This window comes from Chiloscyllium plagiosum, chromosome 24, assembly GCF_004010195.1.
Source record: "Chiloscyllium plagiosum isolate BGI_BamShark_2017 chromosome 24, ASM401019v2, whole genome shotgun sequence".
NCBI classification, from domain to species: Eukaryota; Metazoa; Chordata; class Chondrichthyes; order Orectolobiformes; family Hemiscylliidae; genus Chiloscyllium; species Chiloscyllium plagiosum.
In genome coordinates this window covers 54,971,847-54,991,568 of record NC_057733.1, presented here as the reverse complement: position 1 = coordinate 54,991,568, position 19,722 = coordinate 54,971,847, and the positions used below count along the sequence as shown (strand labels likewise).

The following is a 19,722-nucleotide window of genomic DNA, read 5'->3' as shown; positions in this document are numbered from 1 at the left end:
TGTTAAAAAGACAAATTAAGGGTACACAGCACTATAACAACATTGATGATTTGAAGGTACATTTAGAGATTTTTGTCATTTAAGAATAATCAGGAGAAAAGGAAGGTGGATAATAAGGGATGTGTTTCTGGAAAGATTCCTGTTGAGCGGGAGGTCACAAAGAGGACCTCACACTCTCGGAAAAGGGAGGACAGGGAATAACACCCCTGTTAGATTAAAGAATATGATGGCTGGGCATTTAGAAAAGAATGGTAAAATTAGACAGAGTCAACAATGATGTATGAACAGGAAACCATTTTTGACAAACTTATTGGGCCTTTTTCACAGTTTTGTTTATAGCATAGACAAAGGAGAGCCAGATGCAGAGTTCTCAGATTTTCAGGAGTCTTTTGAAAAGTTCCCAGACAGCTAACAAATAAATTTTGAGCCCATGGAATTTGGAGGTAACATACTGGTGATGTTTCCCAGACGTTTGTGAGAAGCTAGGGAGAGTGGGAGATTGATGGGCCCCTTGCTAAGATATTTGTATCAGCAACAGCCACGGGTGAGGTGCCGGAAGACTGGAGGATGGCTAATATGGTGAAAAGTGGTAAGGAAAAGCCAGGAAACACCAGACCAATGAGCCTGACGTCAGTGATGGGTAAGTTGTTGGAGGGGATACTGAGTGACATGATTTGCGTGCATTTGGAAAGTCTAGGACTGATTAAGGATAGTCATTATCACAAAAAAGGTAGCGTTGGGCAAGCTAATGGAGCTAAGGATTGACAAGTCTCTTGGCCCTGATGGAATGCATCCCAGGATGCTAAAAGAGATGGTGGGAGAAAAAGCAAATGCACTTGTGGTAATTTTCCAAAATTCATTGAATTCTGGGGCAGTTCCGGCTGATTGGGAAACAGCAAATGTGATGGCACTATTTAAAAAGGGCGGTAAACAAAAGATGGGGAATTATAGAGCAGTTAGCTTAAATTCTGTAGTGGGGAAAATGCTTGAGTCAATAATCAAGGAAGAAATAGCAAGGCATCTCGATAGACATTGTCCCGTTGGGTAGACGCGCAGCATGGGCTCATGAAGGGCAGGTCACGCTTAACAAATCTTTCAGAATTCTATGAAGATATTACAAACATAGTGGACAACAGGGAACCAGTAGATGTGGTGTACCTAGATTTCCAAAAGGTATTAGACAAGGTTCCGCACAAAAGGCTGCTGCATAAGATAAAGATGCAAGGCGTTATTAGTAAAGTATTAGCATGGATAGAGATTGGTTGACTAACAGGAAGCAAAGAGTGGAATAAATGAGTGCTTTTCTGGTTGGCAATCAGTGAGCAGTGATGTGCCTCAGGGATCAGTGTTGGGACCACAATTATTCACAATTTATGTTGATGATTTGGAGTTGGAGACCATGTGCGGTGTGTCAAGGTTTACGGATTACACGACGATGAGTGGTAGAGCAAAGCGTGCAGATGACTATGAAACTTTGCAAAGGGACATAGATAGTTTAAGTGAGTGGGCAAAGGTCTGCCAGATGGAGTACAATGTTAATAAATTTGAAATAATCTATTTTGGCAGGAATCACAGTAAAAAGGACTACTATTTGAATGGTAAAAAAAAACTGCAGCATGCTGCTGTGCAGAGGGACCTGGGTATTCTTACACATGAATCACAGAAGGTTGGTCTGAAGGTGCAACAGGTAATTACTCCACTTGCCCACCATCTCACACTAACCCTTAATTCCTTTACAAGAAGGCAAATGGAATTTAGTCCTTCATTGCTAACAGGATTGAGATGAAAAGCAGGGAGGTTATTTTGCAGCTGTACAAGGTGCTGGTGAGTCCACACCTGGAGTACTGTGTGGATTTTTGGTCTCCTTACTTGAGAAAGGATGTACTGGCACTGGAGGGGGTGCAGAGGAGGTTCACTCGGTTAATTCCGGAGTTGAGGGGGTTGGCTTATGAGGAGAGCCTGGGATTATATTCATTGGAATTTAGAAGAATGAGGGGGAATTTATAGAAATATATAAAATCATGAGGAGAATAGATAAGATAGAAGTAGAGAGGATGTTTCCACTGGCAGGTGAAACTAGGACAAGGCGGCATAGCCTCAAGATTAGGGGGAGGAGATTTCGGACTGAATTGTGAAGGAACTTCTTCACCCAGAGGGTTGGGAATCTATGGAATTCCCTGCCCAGTGAAGTAGTTGAGGCTTCCTCAGTAAATACATTCAAAGTTAATTGTTTGAACAGTAAAGGAATTAAGGAGAATAGTGAGCGGGCAGGTAAGTGGAGCTAAGGCCCCGAAAAGATCAGCCATGATTTTATTGAATAGCAGAGCAGGCTCAGAGGGCTAGACGGCCTACCCCTGCTCCTAGATCTTACGTCAAAAAGTCTCTGTGCAGGGGGAATTTCAGTAACCTGATTGAATTTTGACGTAGAGATGCTGCTGTTGGTGGACAAAATCAGAAATCACACAACACCGGGTTATAGTCCAACAGGTTTATTTGAAATCACAAGCTTTTAGAACAATTCTTCTTTGTCAGATGAAGTCACTTCACTTGATAAAGGAGCAGCACTCTGAAAGCTTGTGATTTCAAATAAAGCTGTTGCACTATAACCCGGTGTTGTGTGACTTCTGACTCTGATTGAACTTTTTGAAGCGTGGACAAAGAAGATTGATGAAAGCAGAACAGTAGATGTTGCCTATAAGGACTTTAACAAAGTGTTCAACAAAGTTCCACAAGGTAGAATGGTTAGCAAGGTTAGATCACATGGGAGCTAGCCATTTGAATGCAAAATTGGCTTCAATATAGGACAGAGGGTGGCAGTGGAGGATTGCTTTTTAGACTGGAGGCCGGTGATCAATGGTGTGCTGTAAGGACCAGTGCTGGGTCCACTGTTTTTTGTCATTTATATAAATGACTTGGATGTGAATATAGGAAGTAAAGTCGGTAAGTTTGCAGATGACACCAAAATAGGTGGTGTAGTGGACAGTGAAGATTATTTCAGACAACAATGGGACCTTGGTCAGATGGAGTTTAAGCCAAATAAATGTGTGGTGGTGCACTTGGTGAGGCAAACCAGGGCAAGGTTTATACACTTGATGGTAAGATCCTGGGGAGTATTGTTGAACAAAGAGACCTTGGAGTTCAGGTTCATAGCTCTTTGAAAGTGGAGTCGCAGGTAGATAGGATGGTGAAGAAGGAATTTGGTAAGCTTGCCTTTATTGGTCATAACATTGAGTATAGGGTTGAGAGATCATGTTGTGGCTGTACAGGATATTGGTGAGGCTACTTTTGGAATACTGAGCACAATTCTGGTCTCCCTACTATAAGAAAGATGTCATTAAACTTGTGAAGGCCCAGAAAGGATTTACAAGGATGTTGCCAGGATTGGAGAGTTTGAGCTAAAGGAAGAGGCTGAATAGGCTGGGGCTGTTTTCCCTAGAGCATCAGACTGAAGGATGACCTCATAGCAGTTTATAAAATCATGAGGGACATGAATAAATGGCCAAGATCTTTTTCCTAAGGTGGGGGGAGTCCAAAATCAGGTTTAAGGTGAAGAGGGGAAAGATTTAAAAAGGACCTGAGGAGCAACTATTTCATGCAGAGGATGGCACATGCATGGAATGAGCTACCAGAGGAAGTGATAGAGGTGGGTATAATTACAGCTTTTAAAAGGTATTTGGATGGATATATGAATAGGAAGGGTTCAGAGGGATATGAAGCAAATGCTGATAAATGGAACTAGGTCTGATTGGGATGTTTGGTTGGCACGGATGAGTTGAACCGAAGGGTCTGTTTCTGAGCTATATGACTCTGTGACTAATTGGTTAACAGACAGAAAGCAAAGTGTAAGAATAAACAGACCATTCTCTCGATGGCAGGTTGTTAGTGCAACAGTCACTGTTAGGTTGACACCTGTTCACAATCTATCATAATGGTTTGGATATGAAAACTAATTGTAACATTTCAAAATTTGATGCTGACACAAAACTAGGCGAGGGTGTAAGTTGTGAGAAGGATGCAAGAAGGCTTTGTAGGGATTTTACAGGCAAAGTGAAGGCTTGAACATAGCCACATTGTGTATCATTTGCCAAGTGTGAAGTTATCTATCTTAGTAGAAAAAACAAAAAGACAGACTATTTATTAAATGGTGACAAGAGTGGGAAGTGTTGATGTCCAAATGGACCTGGACATCCCTCTTCTTGACTCACTAAATGAGTGCATTTGGAAGCATCAAGTGATAGGAAGGTAAATTGTATGGTGGCCAACATCACATTTCTGGTGTAATTGTACAGAACCTTTTTACAATCACACGTAAGTGCTGTGCACAGTTTTGGTTCCCCTGTCTAAGGAAGGACATACTTGCCATTAAGAGAATGCATTGGAGTTTCACCAGACTACTCCCTGCGATGGTGAGATTGTCCTGTGAGGAGACAGAGGAAACTATATCTGCATTCCTTCGTCTTTCACAGAGTAAGTGATGATCTCACTGTAACTCACAAAATTCTTTCAGGCACAGTCTTAGACTAAGGTAGAAGCCAGGGGGTGAGGAGGAATTTCTTCACTTTGGAATTCTCTAGTCAGAGGATTGCTCGATTACTGAGCATGTTCAAAGCAGAAATTGATAGGATTCCAGAGATTAATGAATGACATGAAGGGAGATGGGGGTGATGGGAAAGATGGCATTGAGACAGATGATTAGTCATTATCTGTTTGAATCTGTGAACCTGCTCTTGATCTTATTTCCTAGATTCCCTGATGTTTATCAAATCCAGTGTGTATGGTGATAATTGGCTTGTATTTGTCATACAGTGATCACCAGTGGTTGGAAAATTGATCTCGAGGAAAATCAAACATTGAACAATTTTGAAGACAGGAAGTACAAGATTGATAAATGTCAGGAATACCCTGTGTTTAATATTGGTGGACATACACAGAGTAACAAGAATACGGAATGCTTTATACACAGCGTGACAGAACCCAGCAGAGTTTAATGTACATATGTGTAGTAACACTGCACAATGAATTCATGACCTCTGTTAAGTTCTCCTTTATATCTGCTGTCTTGCCAGTATAAATTATAATGACATCAACACAGATACCAAATGTTTCTGAGCTTTAGTCTTCTTTGTAACAGCATAGAACTTGTCTGCTCCTACAGTGATTCAAGGGTCAATGACGTGACTGTGATTAAGGATGTAAATTCAGCAAGTGCTGTTCACCTCTACACACATTGTGCATTTGCCAGGCTAACACTATGCTGCACAGCAGGTGCTCAAATTCAAGAGCTGCTCATGTGCCACCATCCCATTCCCAATCTCCATGAACATTTCTGAAAGGGCATTCACTTCAGTATCAATGGTGACAGGAGCACATGACATGTATTGATCAGAGTGTTCAATCATCCACAAGATGGGGTAAACCTGTAATGGGAAACCACGGTGATGAGAGAAACATGAAACAATGCAACTTTCTATTCGAAGCCAGAATGCTAGGGGGGAGGCTTTTAAAACTGTAAGGTGCATTGATAAGAGTGCATTGGACAGATTATTTCCTCTGGCTAGAAAATCATCAGGAGGGAGATACCATCACAGACTGATACACAGTACGTGAGGCCATTCGGCCCATTGTGACTTCTTAATAATATTCAAAATAGGTTGTTCATGAAGAACCTCCAATTTCTCTGTAAGATTCTCTCCACACAAAGTCACTGTCCTTGCTTGCTTGCATCCTCCGAACGCCCGTGATTTTTTACCTGTGGGGATTGGTCAACACTGCTTGGTTTAGGCGTTGCCAGTGACTCTGGTTCCTCCAGGCTCTGCAGAAACTCTTTGACATGCTCCAGCTGGGAGGTGAGGCCCAGGGATTCAGCAATGGGCTTTCCAAGTTCGAGGTGGAAAGTGCTAGAAGGCAGGATCAGGGGTGGGTGATTGTCAAAGCTTTCCAGGATGTCAGCTGTAACCAAGGAGACAGAGCAGTCAGTGGGTGCAGTGTGCTGAACTGCTCCTGACTGGATCATGTCAGCTGAGCCAGTGCAGGAACTGCATGATCATGTAGAAAGCAGTCACTCACTCTCACACTCCCCTCCATAATCCACTCGGTGCAATTGTGGGTCATGATGTAAACCTCACTCTCACATCATGCAAAGGATTCTTTGGGATTCTAACAGTAAACCATGCGATGAGGTCAGTGGCCAAGACTGAAACATGAGACTGGAAGTAATTAGACAATCTTCATCCTCAACAATGCCCAAGTTCTAAACCAATTAAAAAATCATGATTTTCTTCTCCCAGCTACATTAAATACAGGAGCTTTACTCTGTATCTAACCCTGTGCTGCCCCTCTCCTGGGAGTGTTTGTTGGGGGACAGTGTAGAGGGAGCTTTATTCTGTATCTAGCCCGTGCTATCCCTATTGTGGGAGTGTTTGATGGGAAACAGTGTAGAGGAAGCTTTACTCTGTATCTAACCCTGCGCTATCCCTGTTCTGGGAATGTTTGACAGGGGGGATAATGTAGAGGGAGCTTTACTCTGTACCTAACCCTGTGCTGTCCCTGTCCTGGGAGTGTTTGATGGGGGACAGTGTAGAGGCAGCTTTACTCTGTATCTAACCCCATGCTATCCCTGTCCTGGGAGTGTATGGGCTTTGACACTGGTTGTAAGTATCAGTGTACAGTTTCATGATAAAAGAGTTGCCTTTGATAAATCTGATAACTTTGTTGAAAGGACATTTTCCAAAGAGAAATCTTTCAGCCTGATGGGAAATGTTTCTGAAAAATCAAAGATGTGCAGGTTAGGTGGGTTATCCATGGGAAATGTGGTGTTACGGGGAGAGGGTGTCTGGGTGAGATGGCCTTCCGAGGGTTCATGCAAACTCGATGAGCTGAATAGCCACTAGCTGCACTGTAGGGATGTCATTATTCTATGAACCCTGTACCAAATCCATACGGGGGAGTGGGCTGTGTAATATCAGGAGGACATGAAGGATGAGCCCCTTCCCATCAGTCAAGCTGCTTCCTTTGTCAGAGAACCTGAAGTGAGTTTTAGGAGCTGTAAATTAGTGAGCCTTGTGATGTACATCAATACAGTACTCTGTTGGTGACATTAGAGGAACATTGATGATAGCATTCAAGAACATTCCGTGAATGGCCACTCACTCGCTCTGACCATGGAAGAACAGTCAAAGAATTCAGCCAATTGGATTGTCGAGCACTGAGTAAGAATTAAGTTGGCTGTGAAGTGATGCAAGCGCAGAATGCAGTATCCAGCTCGATGGGGTGAAAGCCTAGACATTTGTGTTCCCTTCCTGTGTCTCTGAACACTATGTGTAAGCAGCTTGGAGAGAAACATAATACAGTTTCTCTATGAAGCAAAACTCATGGTTCTCAAATCCAGCAGGAAGATGAGAATCTCGAGCCAGAGGCAGTGCACTAGCACGGGGATTGGAAATTATAACAACGAGAAACACAAAGGGTGTTTCTGAGCTAATAGTACAGAATAACTCGGAGACATAGAACATTACAGCGCATTACAGGCCCTTCAGCCCTCAATATTACACCGACTTGTGGAACCAATCTGAAGCCTATCTAAGTTACACTATTCCATTTTTATCCATATGTTTATCCAATGAATATTTAGATGCCCTAAAAGTTGGCGAGTCAACTACTGTTGCAGGCAGGGTATTCCAAACCCATACTACTCTCTGTGTAAAGAAACTACCTTCGACATCTGTCCTATATTTTTTACCCCTCAATTTAAAGCTATGTCCCCTTGTGCTAGCCATCACTATCCAAGGAGAAAGGCTCTCCCTGTCCACCCTGTCTAACCCTCTGATTATCTTATATATCTCAATTAAGTCACCTCTCAACCTTCTTCTCTCTAACAAAAACAGTCTCAAGTCCCTCAGCATTTCCTCATAAGATTTTCCCTCCATACCAGGCAATATCCTGGTAAATCTCCTCTGAACTCTTACCAAAGCTTCCACATCCTTCCTATAATGCGGTGACTAGAACTGCGCACAATATTCCCAAGTGCGGCCGCACCAGAGTTTTGTACAGCTGTAACATGACCTTGTGGCTCCAATCCCTCAATCAATAAAAGCAATATACTGTATGCCTTCATAACAGCCCTATCAACCTGGGTGGCGACTTTCTGTTACTCCTTCTAAAGTGAATCACCTCATACTTTCCCACATTAACCTCCATTTGCCACCTCTTAGCCCAGCTCTGCAGCTTATCTATGTCTCTCTGCAACATGCAACATTCTTCCGCACGATCCACAACTCCACTGACCTTAGTACCATCCGCAAATTTACTAACCCATCCTTCTATGCCCTCATCCAGGTCATTTATAAAAATGACAAACAGCAGTGGCTCCCAAACAGATCCTTGCAGTACAAACAGCAGTGGCTCCCAAACAGATCCTTGCAGTACATCACTAGTAACTGAACTCCAGAATGAACATTTCCCATCTAACACCACCCTCTGTTTTCTTTCAGCTAGCCAATTTCCAATCCAAACCACTAAGTCACCCTCAATCTCATGCTTCCATATTTTCTGCAATAGCCTACCGTGGGGAACCTTATCAAATGCCTTACTGAAATCCATATACACCACATCAAATACTCTACCCTCACCCACCTGTTTGGTCACCTTCTCAAAGAATTCAATAATGTTGGTGAGGCAGGACCTATCCTTCATAAAACCATGTTAATTATCCCTGATCAACTTATTCCTCTCCAGATAATTATAAATCCTAACTCATATAATCTTTTCAACACTTTACCCAGGTCCGAAGTAAGGCTCACAGGTCTATAATTACTAGGATTGTCCCTACTCCCCTTCTTGAACAAGGGGACAACATTTGCTATCCTCCAGTCTTCTGGCATTATTCCTGTAGACAATAGCGACATAAAGACAAAGGCTCTGCAATCTCCTCCCTGGCTTCCCAGAGAATCCTAGGATAAATGCCATCTGGTCCCGGAGCCTTATCTATTTTCACGCATTCCAGAATTGCTAACACCCCCTCCTTGTGAACCTCAATCCCATTGAGTAGCCTATATTGCAGTATTCTCCTCAACAAAAATGTCTTTTTCCAGCGTGAATACTGATGAAAAATATTCATTTAGTGCTTCTCTTATCTTGTCAGACACAACTTCCCACTACTATTGTTGATTGGCCCTAATCTTTCTCTTGTCATTCTTTTATTCCTAATACACCTATCAAAAGCTTTAGGGTTTTCCTTGATCCTATCTGCCAGCGACTTCTCATGTCCTGGTCTTCTTAGCTCTCCCTTTAGGTCCTTCCTGGCTAACTTGTAACTCTCAAGCACCCTAACGGAGCCTTCACATCTGATCCTTACATAAGCCTCCTTCTTCCTCTTGACAAGAGATTCAACTTCTTTAGTAAATCACAGTTCCCTCGATCGATCACTTCCTCTCTGCCGGACAGGTACATACTTATCAAGGACCCACAGTAGCAGTTCCTTGAATAAACTCCACATTTCAATTGTGCCCATCCTCTGAAGTTTCCTTCCCCATCCTATGCATCTTAAATCCTTCCTAATGGCGTCATAATTGCCTTTCCCCCAACCAAAACTCTTGACATGCAGTATATACCTATCCACCTACTTCCAAATCTAACACGTGGCCGGGTTCATTACCCAGTGCCAAATCCAATATGGCATCGCCCCTTGTTGACCTGTCTGTGTACTGTGTCAGGAAGCCCTCCTGCACACATTGGACAAAACCTCACCCATCTAAAGTACTTGAACTATAGTATTTCCAGTCAATATTTGGAAAGTTAAAGTCTCCCATGACAACCAGCCTGTTACTATTGCTCCTCTCCAGAATCATCTTTGCTATCCTTTCCTCTACATCCCTGGAACTATTTGGAGGCCCACAGAAAACTCCCAACAGGGTGACCTCTCCTTTCCTGTTTCTAACCTCAGCCCATGCTACCTCAGTAGATGTGTCTTCAAACATCCTTTCTGCCACTGTAATACTGTCTTTGACTAACAGTGTCACACCTCCTCCTCTTTTACTACCTTCCCTGTTCTAACTAAAACATCTAAATCCCGGAACCTGCAACAACCATACCTGGTGTACCTGGGGGGACCACACCTGGTGTACCTGGGGGGACCACACCTGGTGTACCTGGGGGGACCACACCTGGTGTACCTGGGGAGACCACACCTGGTGTACCTGGGGGGACCACACCTGGTGTACCTGGGGAGACCACACCTGGTGTACCTGGGGAGACCACACCTGGTGTACCTGGGGAGACCACACCTGGTGTACCTGGGGGGACCACACCTGGTGTACCTGCGGAGACCACACCTGCTGTACCTGGGGGGACCACACCTGGTGTACCTGCGGAGACCACACCTGCTGTACCTGGGGGGACCACACCTGGTGTACCTGCGGAGACCACACCTGCTGTACCTGGGGGGACCACACCTGGTGTACCTGCGGAGACCACACCTGGTGTACCTGGGGGGACCACACCTGGTGTACCTGCGGAGACCACACCTGCTGTACCTGGGGGGACCACACCTGGTGTACCTGGGGAGACCCCACCTGGTGTACCTGGGGAGACCACACCTGGTGTACCTGGGGAGACCACACCTGGAGTACCTGGGGCAACCCCACCTGGAATACCTGGGGAGACGCCACCTGGAGTACCTGGGGCAACCCCACCTGGTGTACCTGGGGAGACCCCACCTGGTGTACCTGGGGAGACCCCACCTGGTGTACCTGGGGAGACCACACCTGGTATACTGTCAGCAGTGTTGGTTCCCTCATTTAAGGAAATATACCATTTCATTGGAGGTAGTTCAGAGAAGGTAAACTGGGATGATCCCTGGGATGGAGGGATTGTCTGATGAGTAAAGGCTAAACACGTTGGGACTCTACTCACTGGAGTTTAGAAGAATGAGAGATGATCTCATTGAGACATAAGAGGATTATAGGGTCATAGAGTCATAGAGCACAAAACAGACATAGAAAATAGAACATAGAACAATACAGTGCAGTCCTTTCTGCCACTGTAATACTGTCTTTGACTAACAGTGTCACACCTCCTCCTCTTTTACTACCTTCCCTGTTCTAACTAAAACATCTAAATCCCGGAACCTACAACAACCATTCCTGTCCCTGCTCTACCATGTCTCTGAAATGACCATACTGCAAGTTCACCCAACTTATTCCAAATGCTCCTGGTGTTGAAGTACACACACTTCAATCCACCTTCCTGCCAGCCATAACACTCTTGTGACCTTGAAACCTTATTTAGGACCTCAATACTCTCAACCTCCTGGACACTGGAGCTACAATTCAGGTTCCATCACCTTGCTGAATTAGTTTAAACCCTTCTGAAGAGCATTAGCAAATTCCTCACCACCCCCGTCCCCCAGGATATTGGTACCCCTCTGGTTCAGGTGAAGACCATCCTGTTTGTACAGGTCCCACACACCCCAGAACAAGCCCCAATTATCCAGGTATCCGATTCCCTCCATCCTGCACCATCCCTGTAGCCACATGTTTAACTCCTCTCTGTCCCTATTCCTCGCCTCGCTAGCATGTAGCACGGGTAACAAACTAGATAACAGCTCTGTTTGTTCGAGCTCTAAGCTTCCACCCTAGCTCCCTGAATGTCTACCTTAAATCCCCATTCCTTTTCAAACCTATGTCATTGGTGACTATGTGGACGACGACTTGGGACTGCGGCCCTTCCCACTTAAGGATCCTGAAAACACTGCACTGCCTGCCAGTTCCCATGCCGTCCCCTGGCGGTAACCCATCTGCATTTTTCTTGTACCTGAGGTGTGACTACCTCCCTGTAACTCCTCTCAATAACCCCCTCCACCTACCGAACGATCCAAAGTTCAGCCAAACCAGCTCCAGTTCCCTAATATGGTTTTCGACAAGCTGGAATTACTAACATAACTGGTGACCCTTACCTCCCACATTCTACAGGAGGAACATTCAACTGCCCTAACCACCATTCCCACTATTCTAAATTCCCAAAGAGACTGCTGAAAAGTAAATGAAAAATACCTACTGGCCAGTAGCCGGTTACCAGACAGCTGCAAGCTGCGGAGCTCGGGAAGCTGAGCCGATCCCAGCAGAGCAGCCACTTGCCCAACGCTGGAGGGTGTCTCAGAGCCTGGCTCAGGTGGAGCTGAGAGACATCATCATCATCGAAACAAGAACTTCACTCCTGCTCACCAGCTCAAGATCAGTGATACGGTATCTACTCCATAATCCATATCCCACAAATGAAGCTTTACTCTGTATTAATGCCGTGCTGTCCCAGTCCTGCGAGTGTTTGATGGGGGACAGTGTAGAGGGAGCTTTACTCTGTATCTAAGCCTGTACAGTACCTGTCCTGGGAGTGTATGACGGGGAACAGTATAGAGAGAGCTTTACTCTGTATCTAACCCTCTGCTGTCCCTGTCCTGGGAGTGTATGATAGGGGACAATGCAGAGGGAGCTTTACTCTGTATCTAACCCCATACTGTCCCTGTCCTGGGAGTGTTTGATGGGGGAACAGTGTAGAGAGAGCTTCACTCCGTATCTAACCCTGCGCTGTCCCTGTCCTGGAAGTGTTTGATGGGGGGACAGTGTAGAGAGTTTTACTCTGTATCTAACCCTGTGCTGTCCCTGTCCTGGGAGGGTTTGATGGGGACGTTTACAGACAGCTTTACTCTGTATCTAACCCCATACTGTCCCTGTTCCGGGATGCGGGGACAGTGTAGAGGGAGCGTCACTCTGTCTCTAACTCCATGCTGTCCCTATCCCGGGAGTGTTTGATGGGGGAGGCAGTGTAGAGGGAGCTTTACTCTGTATCTAACCCTGTGCTGTGCTTGTCCTGGGAGTGTTTGATGGGGGACAGTGCAGAGGGAGCTTTACTCTGTATCGAACCCTGTGCTGTCCCAGTCCTGGGAGTGTTTGATGGGGGGGACAGTGTAGAGGGAGCTTTACTCTGTATCTAACCCCATGCTGTCCTTGTCCTGGGAGTGTTTGATGGGGGGGACAGTGTAGACGGAGCTTTACTCTGTATCTAACCCTGTGCTGTCCCAGTCCTGGGAGTGTTTGATGTGGCAGTAAGTGCCTGAACTGGAAACAATGAAGCATGGTGGTTTGCTGATAGTGGCGTGACCCTTCAATGAGGTGCTCACCTGTTCTCAGTGCCATGTGTTGGTCCTCTGGAAGAGGATTCCACACCGGCGGGCACGGCCGGCCTGGGTTATATTCCCTCAGCATGTGATGGAGCTGCGATGGGTTCAAACTAAAAAAATCGCTTCGCAGAGACCTCCAGTTAGCCTGCAAAGAAAAGTAAACATTTATCAGAGTTACAGACCTGAGTGTGCATGTGTGTGCGCGTGTGCGCGCGCATGAGAGAGAGAGAGAGAGTGAACAATGAGGACAGTTCGGGGATCTGGGAAGGAAAGGACTGAGGCGAAGGTGTGGGATTAGGGTCTTTTTGTAAATGCTGTTGAGAAGCTGGCAGTGGATGTCGGGGTCGGGGAAAGCTGGGGCAGTGGGTGGGCAGAGGCCATGAGGAGTAAGGTTGGCACAGGAGAGTAGTGCTGGGTATGCCACAATGAGTGACAGAGGTCTTTCCTGAGATATAACAGGGTCATCATGTTGTGTGTTCAGAGCAGTTTGCAGTTAGTGTGGCCTCAGTCTCTCTCAGTAAGACTGCATCAACATGCTTCCGCCACTGTGTGCAATGAGATGAAAGGTCAGTGTTGATTGGATTGAGAGATTGGGTTGTCCCTGGGAGAATAGTTCTGTGCTGAGGTCAGTGTGACAGCTTCCTGCTGACTGTGGCACTCTCCTTCCTTTCAAAAACAATGGGACAAGCTTTCCTCTCCAAATCCCATTTCTGTTCTCAACACGTTCAAATCACCCCAAACCGCCTCACACTTCCAGAGAGCCTCTCTGGCTTCCTGCTCAATCTGTTGTTCCATTGTCAACATATTCCTGCTCACTGGCCTCTCACTCCCCTCCCCCATTCCGAGTCAAACTCACCAGAATCCAATACACTCGAGACTCTGGCTCTCTGTGTGGATGGGAGCAAGGGCTGGAGGGAGGATAGGCAACTGACCATAACACTGTGGTTCAGGGAACTGTTCACATTGTGAAGGAAAGGAGAAATGTAGTTGTAATTGGGGATAGTATAGTCAGCGGAATGGACATTGTTCTCTGTAACCAGGATCAACAGTCCAGAATGCTGTGTTGTCTGCTTGGTGCTCAGGTTCAGGATCTCTTATCTGGGCTGCAGAGGAACTTGGAATGAGGGAGAAAAGATCCAATTGTCACAGTCAAAGTAATGTACCAAAGATATCTGCAGAAAGAGGAAAGAGGCTTTGCTGAAGGGTAATGAGCATTTCACAGCTCAATTTAAAAACAGAACCACAAAGGTCATAATCTCCAGATCACTACCTAAACCATGAGTTAATTGGCACAGGGTCAATAAGATTAACGAGGTAAACATGTAGCTCATAGATTAGTGTGGGAGAAACAGGTTATAATTCATGGGATATTGGCACCAGTACTGGAGAAGGAGGGAGCTGTTCCGATGGGACAGGCTCCACTTGAGTCATGCTGGGATTAGAGTCCTGGTGACTCACATAACTAGGGCTGTGGAATGGGCTTCAAATAGCAGGGGGTGGGGTTCAGTTGCATGGAAAGTTAAAAAATTCAAAGTGTAAGCCAGAAGTCGGAGTGCACGTTAGTGATGAAATTGATTGTTACCAGAAAAAAGGAAGGTACAGAGCGTGTGAGTATTATATTGCACCAAGGAATTGGACAAGACCCCAGGGAAGATTGATACTAGGACAGACTTAAATGTTTCATATCTCAATGCAGAAATCAGTTGGAATAAAATTAATCAGTTAACAGCGCAAGTAGAGACAAATAAGTATGATTTGGTGGCAATTAATAAGATATGGTTGCAGGGACAGCAGGCTTGGGAGTTGAATATTGAAAGATACAAAGAGTTTCATAAGGTTAGTGTAGGAGGGAAAAGGAGATCTGGAGCTGTGTTAGTAAACGATAGATCAGTGTTCCAGTGAGAAGCACTGCAGATCAAGACATATAATCTGTCAGATAGAGATAAGAAATTACAAAGCTTAGAAGCCTCTATAGATGGGAGTCATCTATAGATCCCCTTGCCAGCATTCCCTCTAATTTTCCCAGCGACGGTGTGAGCCTCTGAGGATCAGCTTCTGAAACTGAAAGTCATTGTTGTGATCAGCATGCTGGCACTGATCACTGTATGGAGAACATCCCCCCCGCCCCAGCAGCAGCTCCCACAATAAGATACAGTATGAAGCAGAAAATACAGGGGGCTTGTAAGAAAGGTATAATATCAATCATGGGTGAGTTTAACATGTATATAGGCTGGATTAATCTAGTTGACAAGGGAGAGTTCATAGGGAATATTAGAGATTATTTCTTGGAGCAATTTGTTGGAGAACCTACCAGGGAGCAGACTATTCTGGATTTGGTATTGTGCAGTAATGTGGGATTAATTAATGATCGTCTAGTAAAGGATTCTCTGGGGAACAGTGGTCACGGCATGCTGGAATTTCAGCTCGAGGACAAGACACTGGAGTCACACACTAGTGTCCTGGAGTTAAGCAGAGGTAACTGGATTGGTAGGAGCACAGATTGAGCCCTGCTGGACTTGGCTGCATGTACAGTTATAACATTTCAAAGACATTTAGACAGGTGCATGAATTGGAAAGATTATGAGGGATACGGGCCAAACATAGTCAGGTGGCGGGGCAGTTTAGTTTAGGAATCTGGTCGGCGTGGACTAGTTTGACCAAAGGGCCTGTTTCCACCCTGTATGAGTGGATGAAAGGCAGAAAGACACAACAACTAATGAACAGTGGCAGACATTTAAGGAGGTATTCAATTCCTCCCAACTAAAATATATTCCAGAGGGAAAGAAAGGTTGCAATAGGGGTTAAAAAAAATCATTCATAGCTAAGCAAGGGGATTAAAGATATCATACAGACCAAAACTATATACCATATTTCAAAGATCAGCTGGAGGTTAAAAGATTGGGGAACATTCAAAGATCAATAGGTGGTTACTAGAAACAGTAATAAAAACAAGAGCAACGGTCAAACTAATGGAAAACACAAAATAGCAATAGATAGCAATGGCTTCTCTAAGTAACTAAAAAAGAAAAGAGGAGCTAAAGTGAATGTTGCTGCCCGAGAGGTTGAGACTGGGGGGGTTGATAATGGGGAACACAGAAATGTGTTCTGAATCAATAGTTTGCCTCAGTTTTCAGTGAAGGACAGTGCAACTATTCTGATAGTGACTGGTAATACCGAGATTATAGAAAACTGCCTTGAAGGTAACAAACAGAGGATGGAGGTGGAGGGTTGCTTTTCAGACTAGAGGCCCGTGACCAGCGGTGTGCCACAGGGATCAGTACTGGATCCGCTTTTGTTTGTCATTAATGTAAATGATTTGGATGAAAATATAGAAGGCATGGTTAGTAAGTTGTAGATGACACCAAAGTTGGTGATCCAGAGGAGAGTGAGGGAGGTTATCTAAGATTATAAAGTCATCTTGATTAATTAGGCCAATGAGTTAAAGAGTAGCAAATAGAGTTTAATTTGGATAAATGTGAGGTATTGCAGTTTGGTAAAACAAACAGGGTCACCTAGGGGTTCAGATACATAATTCCTTGAATTTTGCATCAATGGTAGACAGGGTGGTGAAGAAGACATTTAGCACGTTTGTCTTCATTGCTCAGACCTTTGCGTATAGGAACCAAAGGAATTGCAGATGCTGGATATCAGAAACAAAACAGAAATTGCTGTTATAGGAAGGATATTATTAAATGAGAGATGGTTCGGAAGAGATTTATCAGGATGTTGCCAGGAATGAAAGGATTGAGTTATAAAACAGACCGCAGCAGCTGAGACTTTTTTCACTGGAGCATAGGAGCATGAGGGGTGACCTTATCGAGGTTTATAAAATCACGAGGATACAGGTGAGGTGAATGATAAGGGTCTCTTTCCCAGGGTGGGAGAATTCAAAACTAGGGGCATATTTTTAAGATGAGAGGAGAAAGATTTAAAACAGAACATGAAGGGACAATGTTTTTAAAACAGAGAGTGGTTCATGTGTAGAATGAACTGCCAGAAGTAGAGAATGCAGGTACAATTATAACGTTTAAAAGATATTAGGATAAGTACTTGAATAGGAGAGGTTTGGAGGAATATGGGCCAAACACAAGCAAGTGGGTTTAGTTTAGTTTGGGAACATGATTGGCGTGGACTGGTTGGACTGAAGAGTCTGTTTCCGTGCTGTATGACTATGTCTCTAAAACGAGGAACTTAAGACAATCACTTTTGCTAATGAAATAGTACAGAGCAAACTATTAGGGTCAAAGGTAGCCAAGTCCCCAGGGCCTGATCACATATATCGTAGCTTCTTAAAGGAAGTGACAGCAGAGTTACTGTATCCTTTGGTCATAATATTCCAAAATTCCCTGCATTCTGGAAAGTTTCCAGTGAAGTGGAAATGCTAATGTAAATTCTTACTCAAAAAGGAGGGCAGCAAATAGGAAATTATAGTAAAATAAAACAAAGAACTGCAGTTTCTGGAAATCTGAAGAAATTCAGAAAAACAGCAACTGCTAGAGAAACTCAGCAGGTCAGCAGTATCTCTGGAGAGAGAAAGCAGAGTTGACGTTTTGAGTCCAGAGAACATTCTTCAGAACTGACGTTAGATCGAGAAAGAAGTCAGATTTATAAAGGGATTGTTGATAGTAAGCCAATGAAGAAGAGAAGCAAGTTCAGTGATAATGTGTAAATGGGTAAAAATGGGTTGGCTGTGCTGAAAACAGCCCATGTCATGCCAGGCCTGGGGCTGTGGGGCTGGGTTCAAAGACATGAAAGGTGGTGGCTCAGGCTTTAAGAGTCTTGAAGGCTGCAAGGTCCCAAGCAGAAAATGATGCTGTTCCTTCAACGTATGCTAAGCAATACAGCTGAGCCAAGACAGAAACATTGGCTACGCTGGCGTGTTCAAATGGCAGGCAGAATGTTGGGGTTCTGCAAAGTAGTTGCTCAGTCTGTGTTTCATCTCCCGCAGTGTTAAGGGGACCACATTATGAGCAGTGAATACAGTAGACTAGATTCAGTGAAGTGCAGGTAAATCGCTGCTTCACCTAGAAGGTATGTTTAGGCCTTGGACTGTGAGGAAACTGTAGACCACTTGGATAAACATCTGTTGTTGGGAAATTATTGAGAAATCATTAAGGAAGTAGGAAAGGGACATTTAGAAAGATAAATTTGCAATCTGTAGTGATTGTAACAAGGCCAGCCAGATGGATCTCACAGAGTATGAGTTACCTGAATGGAGCTGTTAATAGGATGGAGGCTGAGGTGAGATCGGCCATGATTGTATTGAATGGTGGAACAATAGACAATAGGTGCAGGAGTAGGCCATTCTGCCCTCCGAGCCTGCACCACCATCCATTATGATCATGGCTGATCATCCTCAATCAGTATCCTGTTCCTGCCTTATCTCCATAACCTCTGATTCCACTATCCTTGAGAGCTCTATCCAACTCTTTCTTAAACGAATCCAGAGACTGGGCCTCACTACCCTCTGGGGCAAAGCATTCCACACACCCAACCAGTCTCTGGGTGAAGAAGTTTCTCCTCATCTCTGTCCTAAATGGCCTACCCCTTATTTTTAAGCTGTGTCCTCTGATTTGGGACTCACCCATCAGCGGAAACACGTTTCCTGCCTCCATAGTGTCCAATCCTTTAATAATCTTATACGTCTCAATCAGATCCCCTCTCAGTCTTCTAAACTCAAGGGTATACAAGCCCAGTCGCTCCAATCTTTCAACATAAGATAGTCCCCCAATTCCAGGAACAGGCTAGATGGGCTGAATGGCCTCTTCCTGCTCCTAGGGTTCTTATGTAACCCCCCTCAATGCCCAAGTCTCTAAGAACCTGTTTGAAGAGAGTGGATACAGGGATCTGCTGCTTATTTTGGTCATAAAGCTGATGAATTAGCTGAGAGCAGCCAGAGCATAGGCAGCACAGGGACAGTCTAGTGGTATTAACCCAGAGGACAAGATAATGTTCTGGGGGCCCAGGTTCAAATCCCATCACAGTAGATAGTGGAATTTGAATTCAATAAATAGCTGGGATTAAAAGTCTAATGATGACCATGAATCCATTGTTGGAAAAACCCACCTGATTCACTAATGTCCTTTAGGGAAGGAAACTGCCATTCGTATCTGGTCTGGCCTACATATGACTCCAGACCCACAGCTATGTGGCTGACTTTTGACTGCCCTCTAGGCAATTAGGGATGGGCTGTGAGTGAATAAAAATAAAGAACAGACAAGGGGCTTTGGAGAATAAAGCAGGAACAGGAATGGCACTCCTCCATCACAGCTGCCCCTGATCTCCAAGTGGCCCTTCATAAATCCAAACCCATTCCCAATTCTCAGTGAGTTTTTGACCCCCAGTGAAGTAGAGTAGAAGCTCCTGCACAATGAATAAACAAACTTATAAAGAATCTTCAGATGTTTAAAATAAACAAGCCTAACTGGGACACTCTCCGTGTACTGCAAGAATGGAGACACAGAGACATCCCCGAATGAAGCCTTGTAGTTCCATGACTCCATGCCAACAAATGTCGTTACACTATCAAAATGTCTACCACTGTAACTCAC

At 44.6% G+C, this 19,722-nt stretch overlaps 1 protein-coding gene across 1 annotated transcript in view; it reads right to left on the bottom strand.

Annotated features, from left to right (window-relative positions):
• si:ch73-281f12.4 (Ras-associating and dilute domain-containing protein-like) overlaps positions 1 to 19,722 on the bottom strand; it is a 108,804-nt gene that overhangs the window by 38,540 nt on the left and 50,542 nt on the right. Inside the window, exons 11-12 of the mRNA XM_043715238.1 lie at positions 13,172 to 13,316; positions 5,750 to 5,949 (exon numbers count right to left, since the gene is read on the bottom strand). Coding sequence (XP_043571173.1) covers positions 5,750 to 5,949; positions 13,172 to 13,316 — 345 coding nt within the window. The remainder of the gene's footprint in view (positions 1 to 5,749; positions 5,950 to 13,171; positions 13,317 to 19,722) is intronic.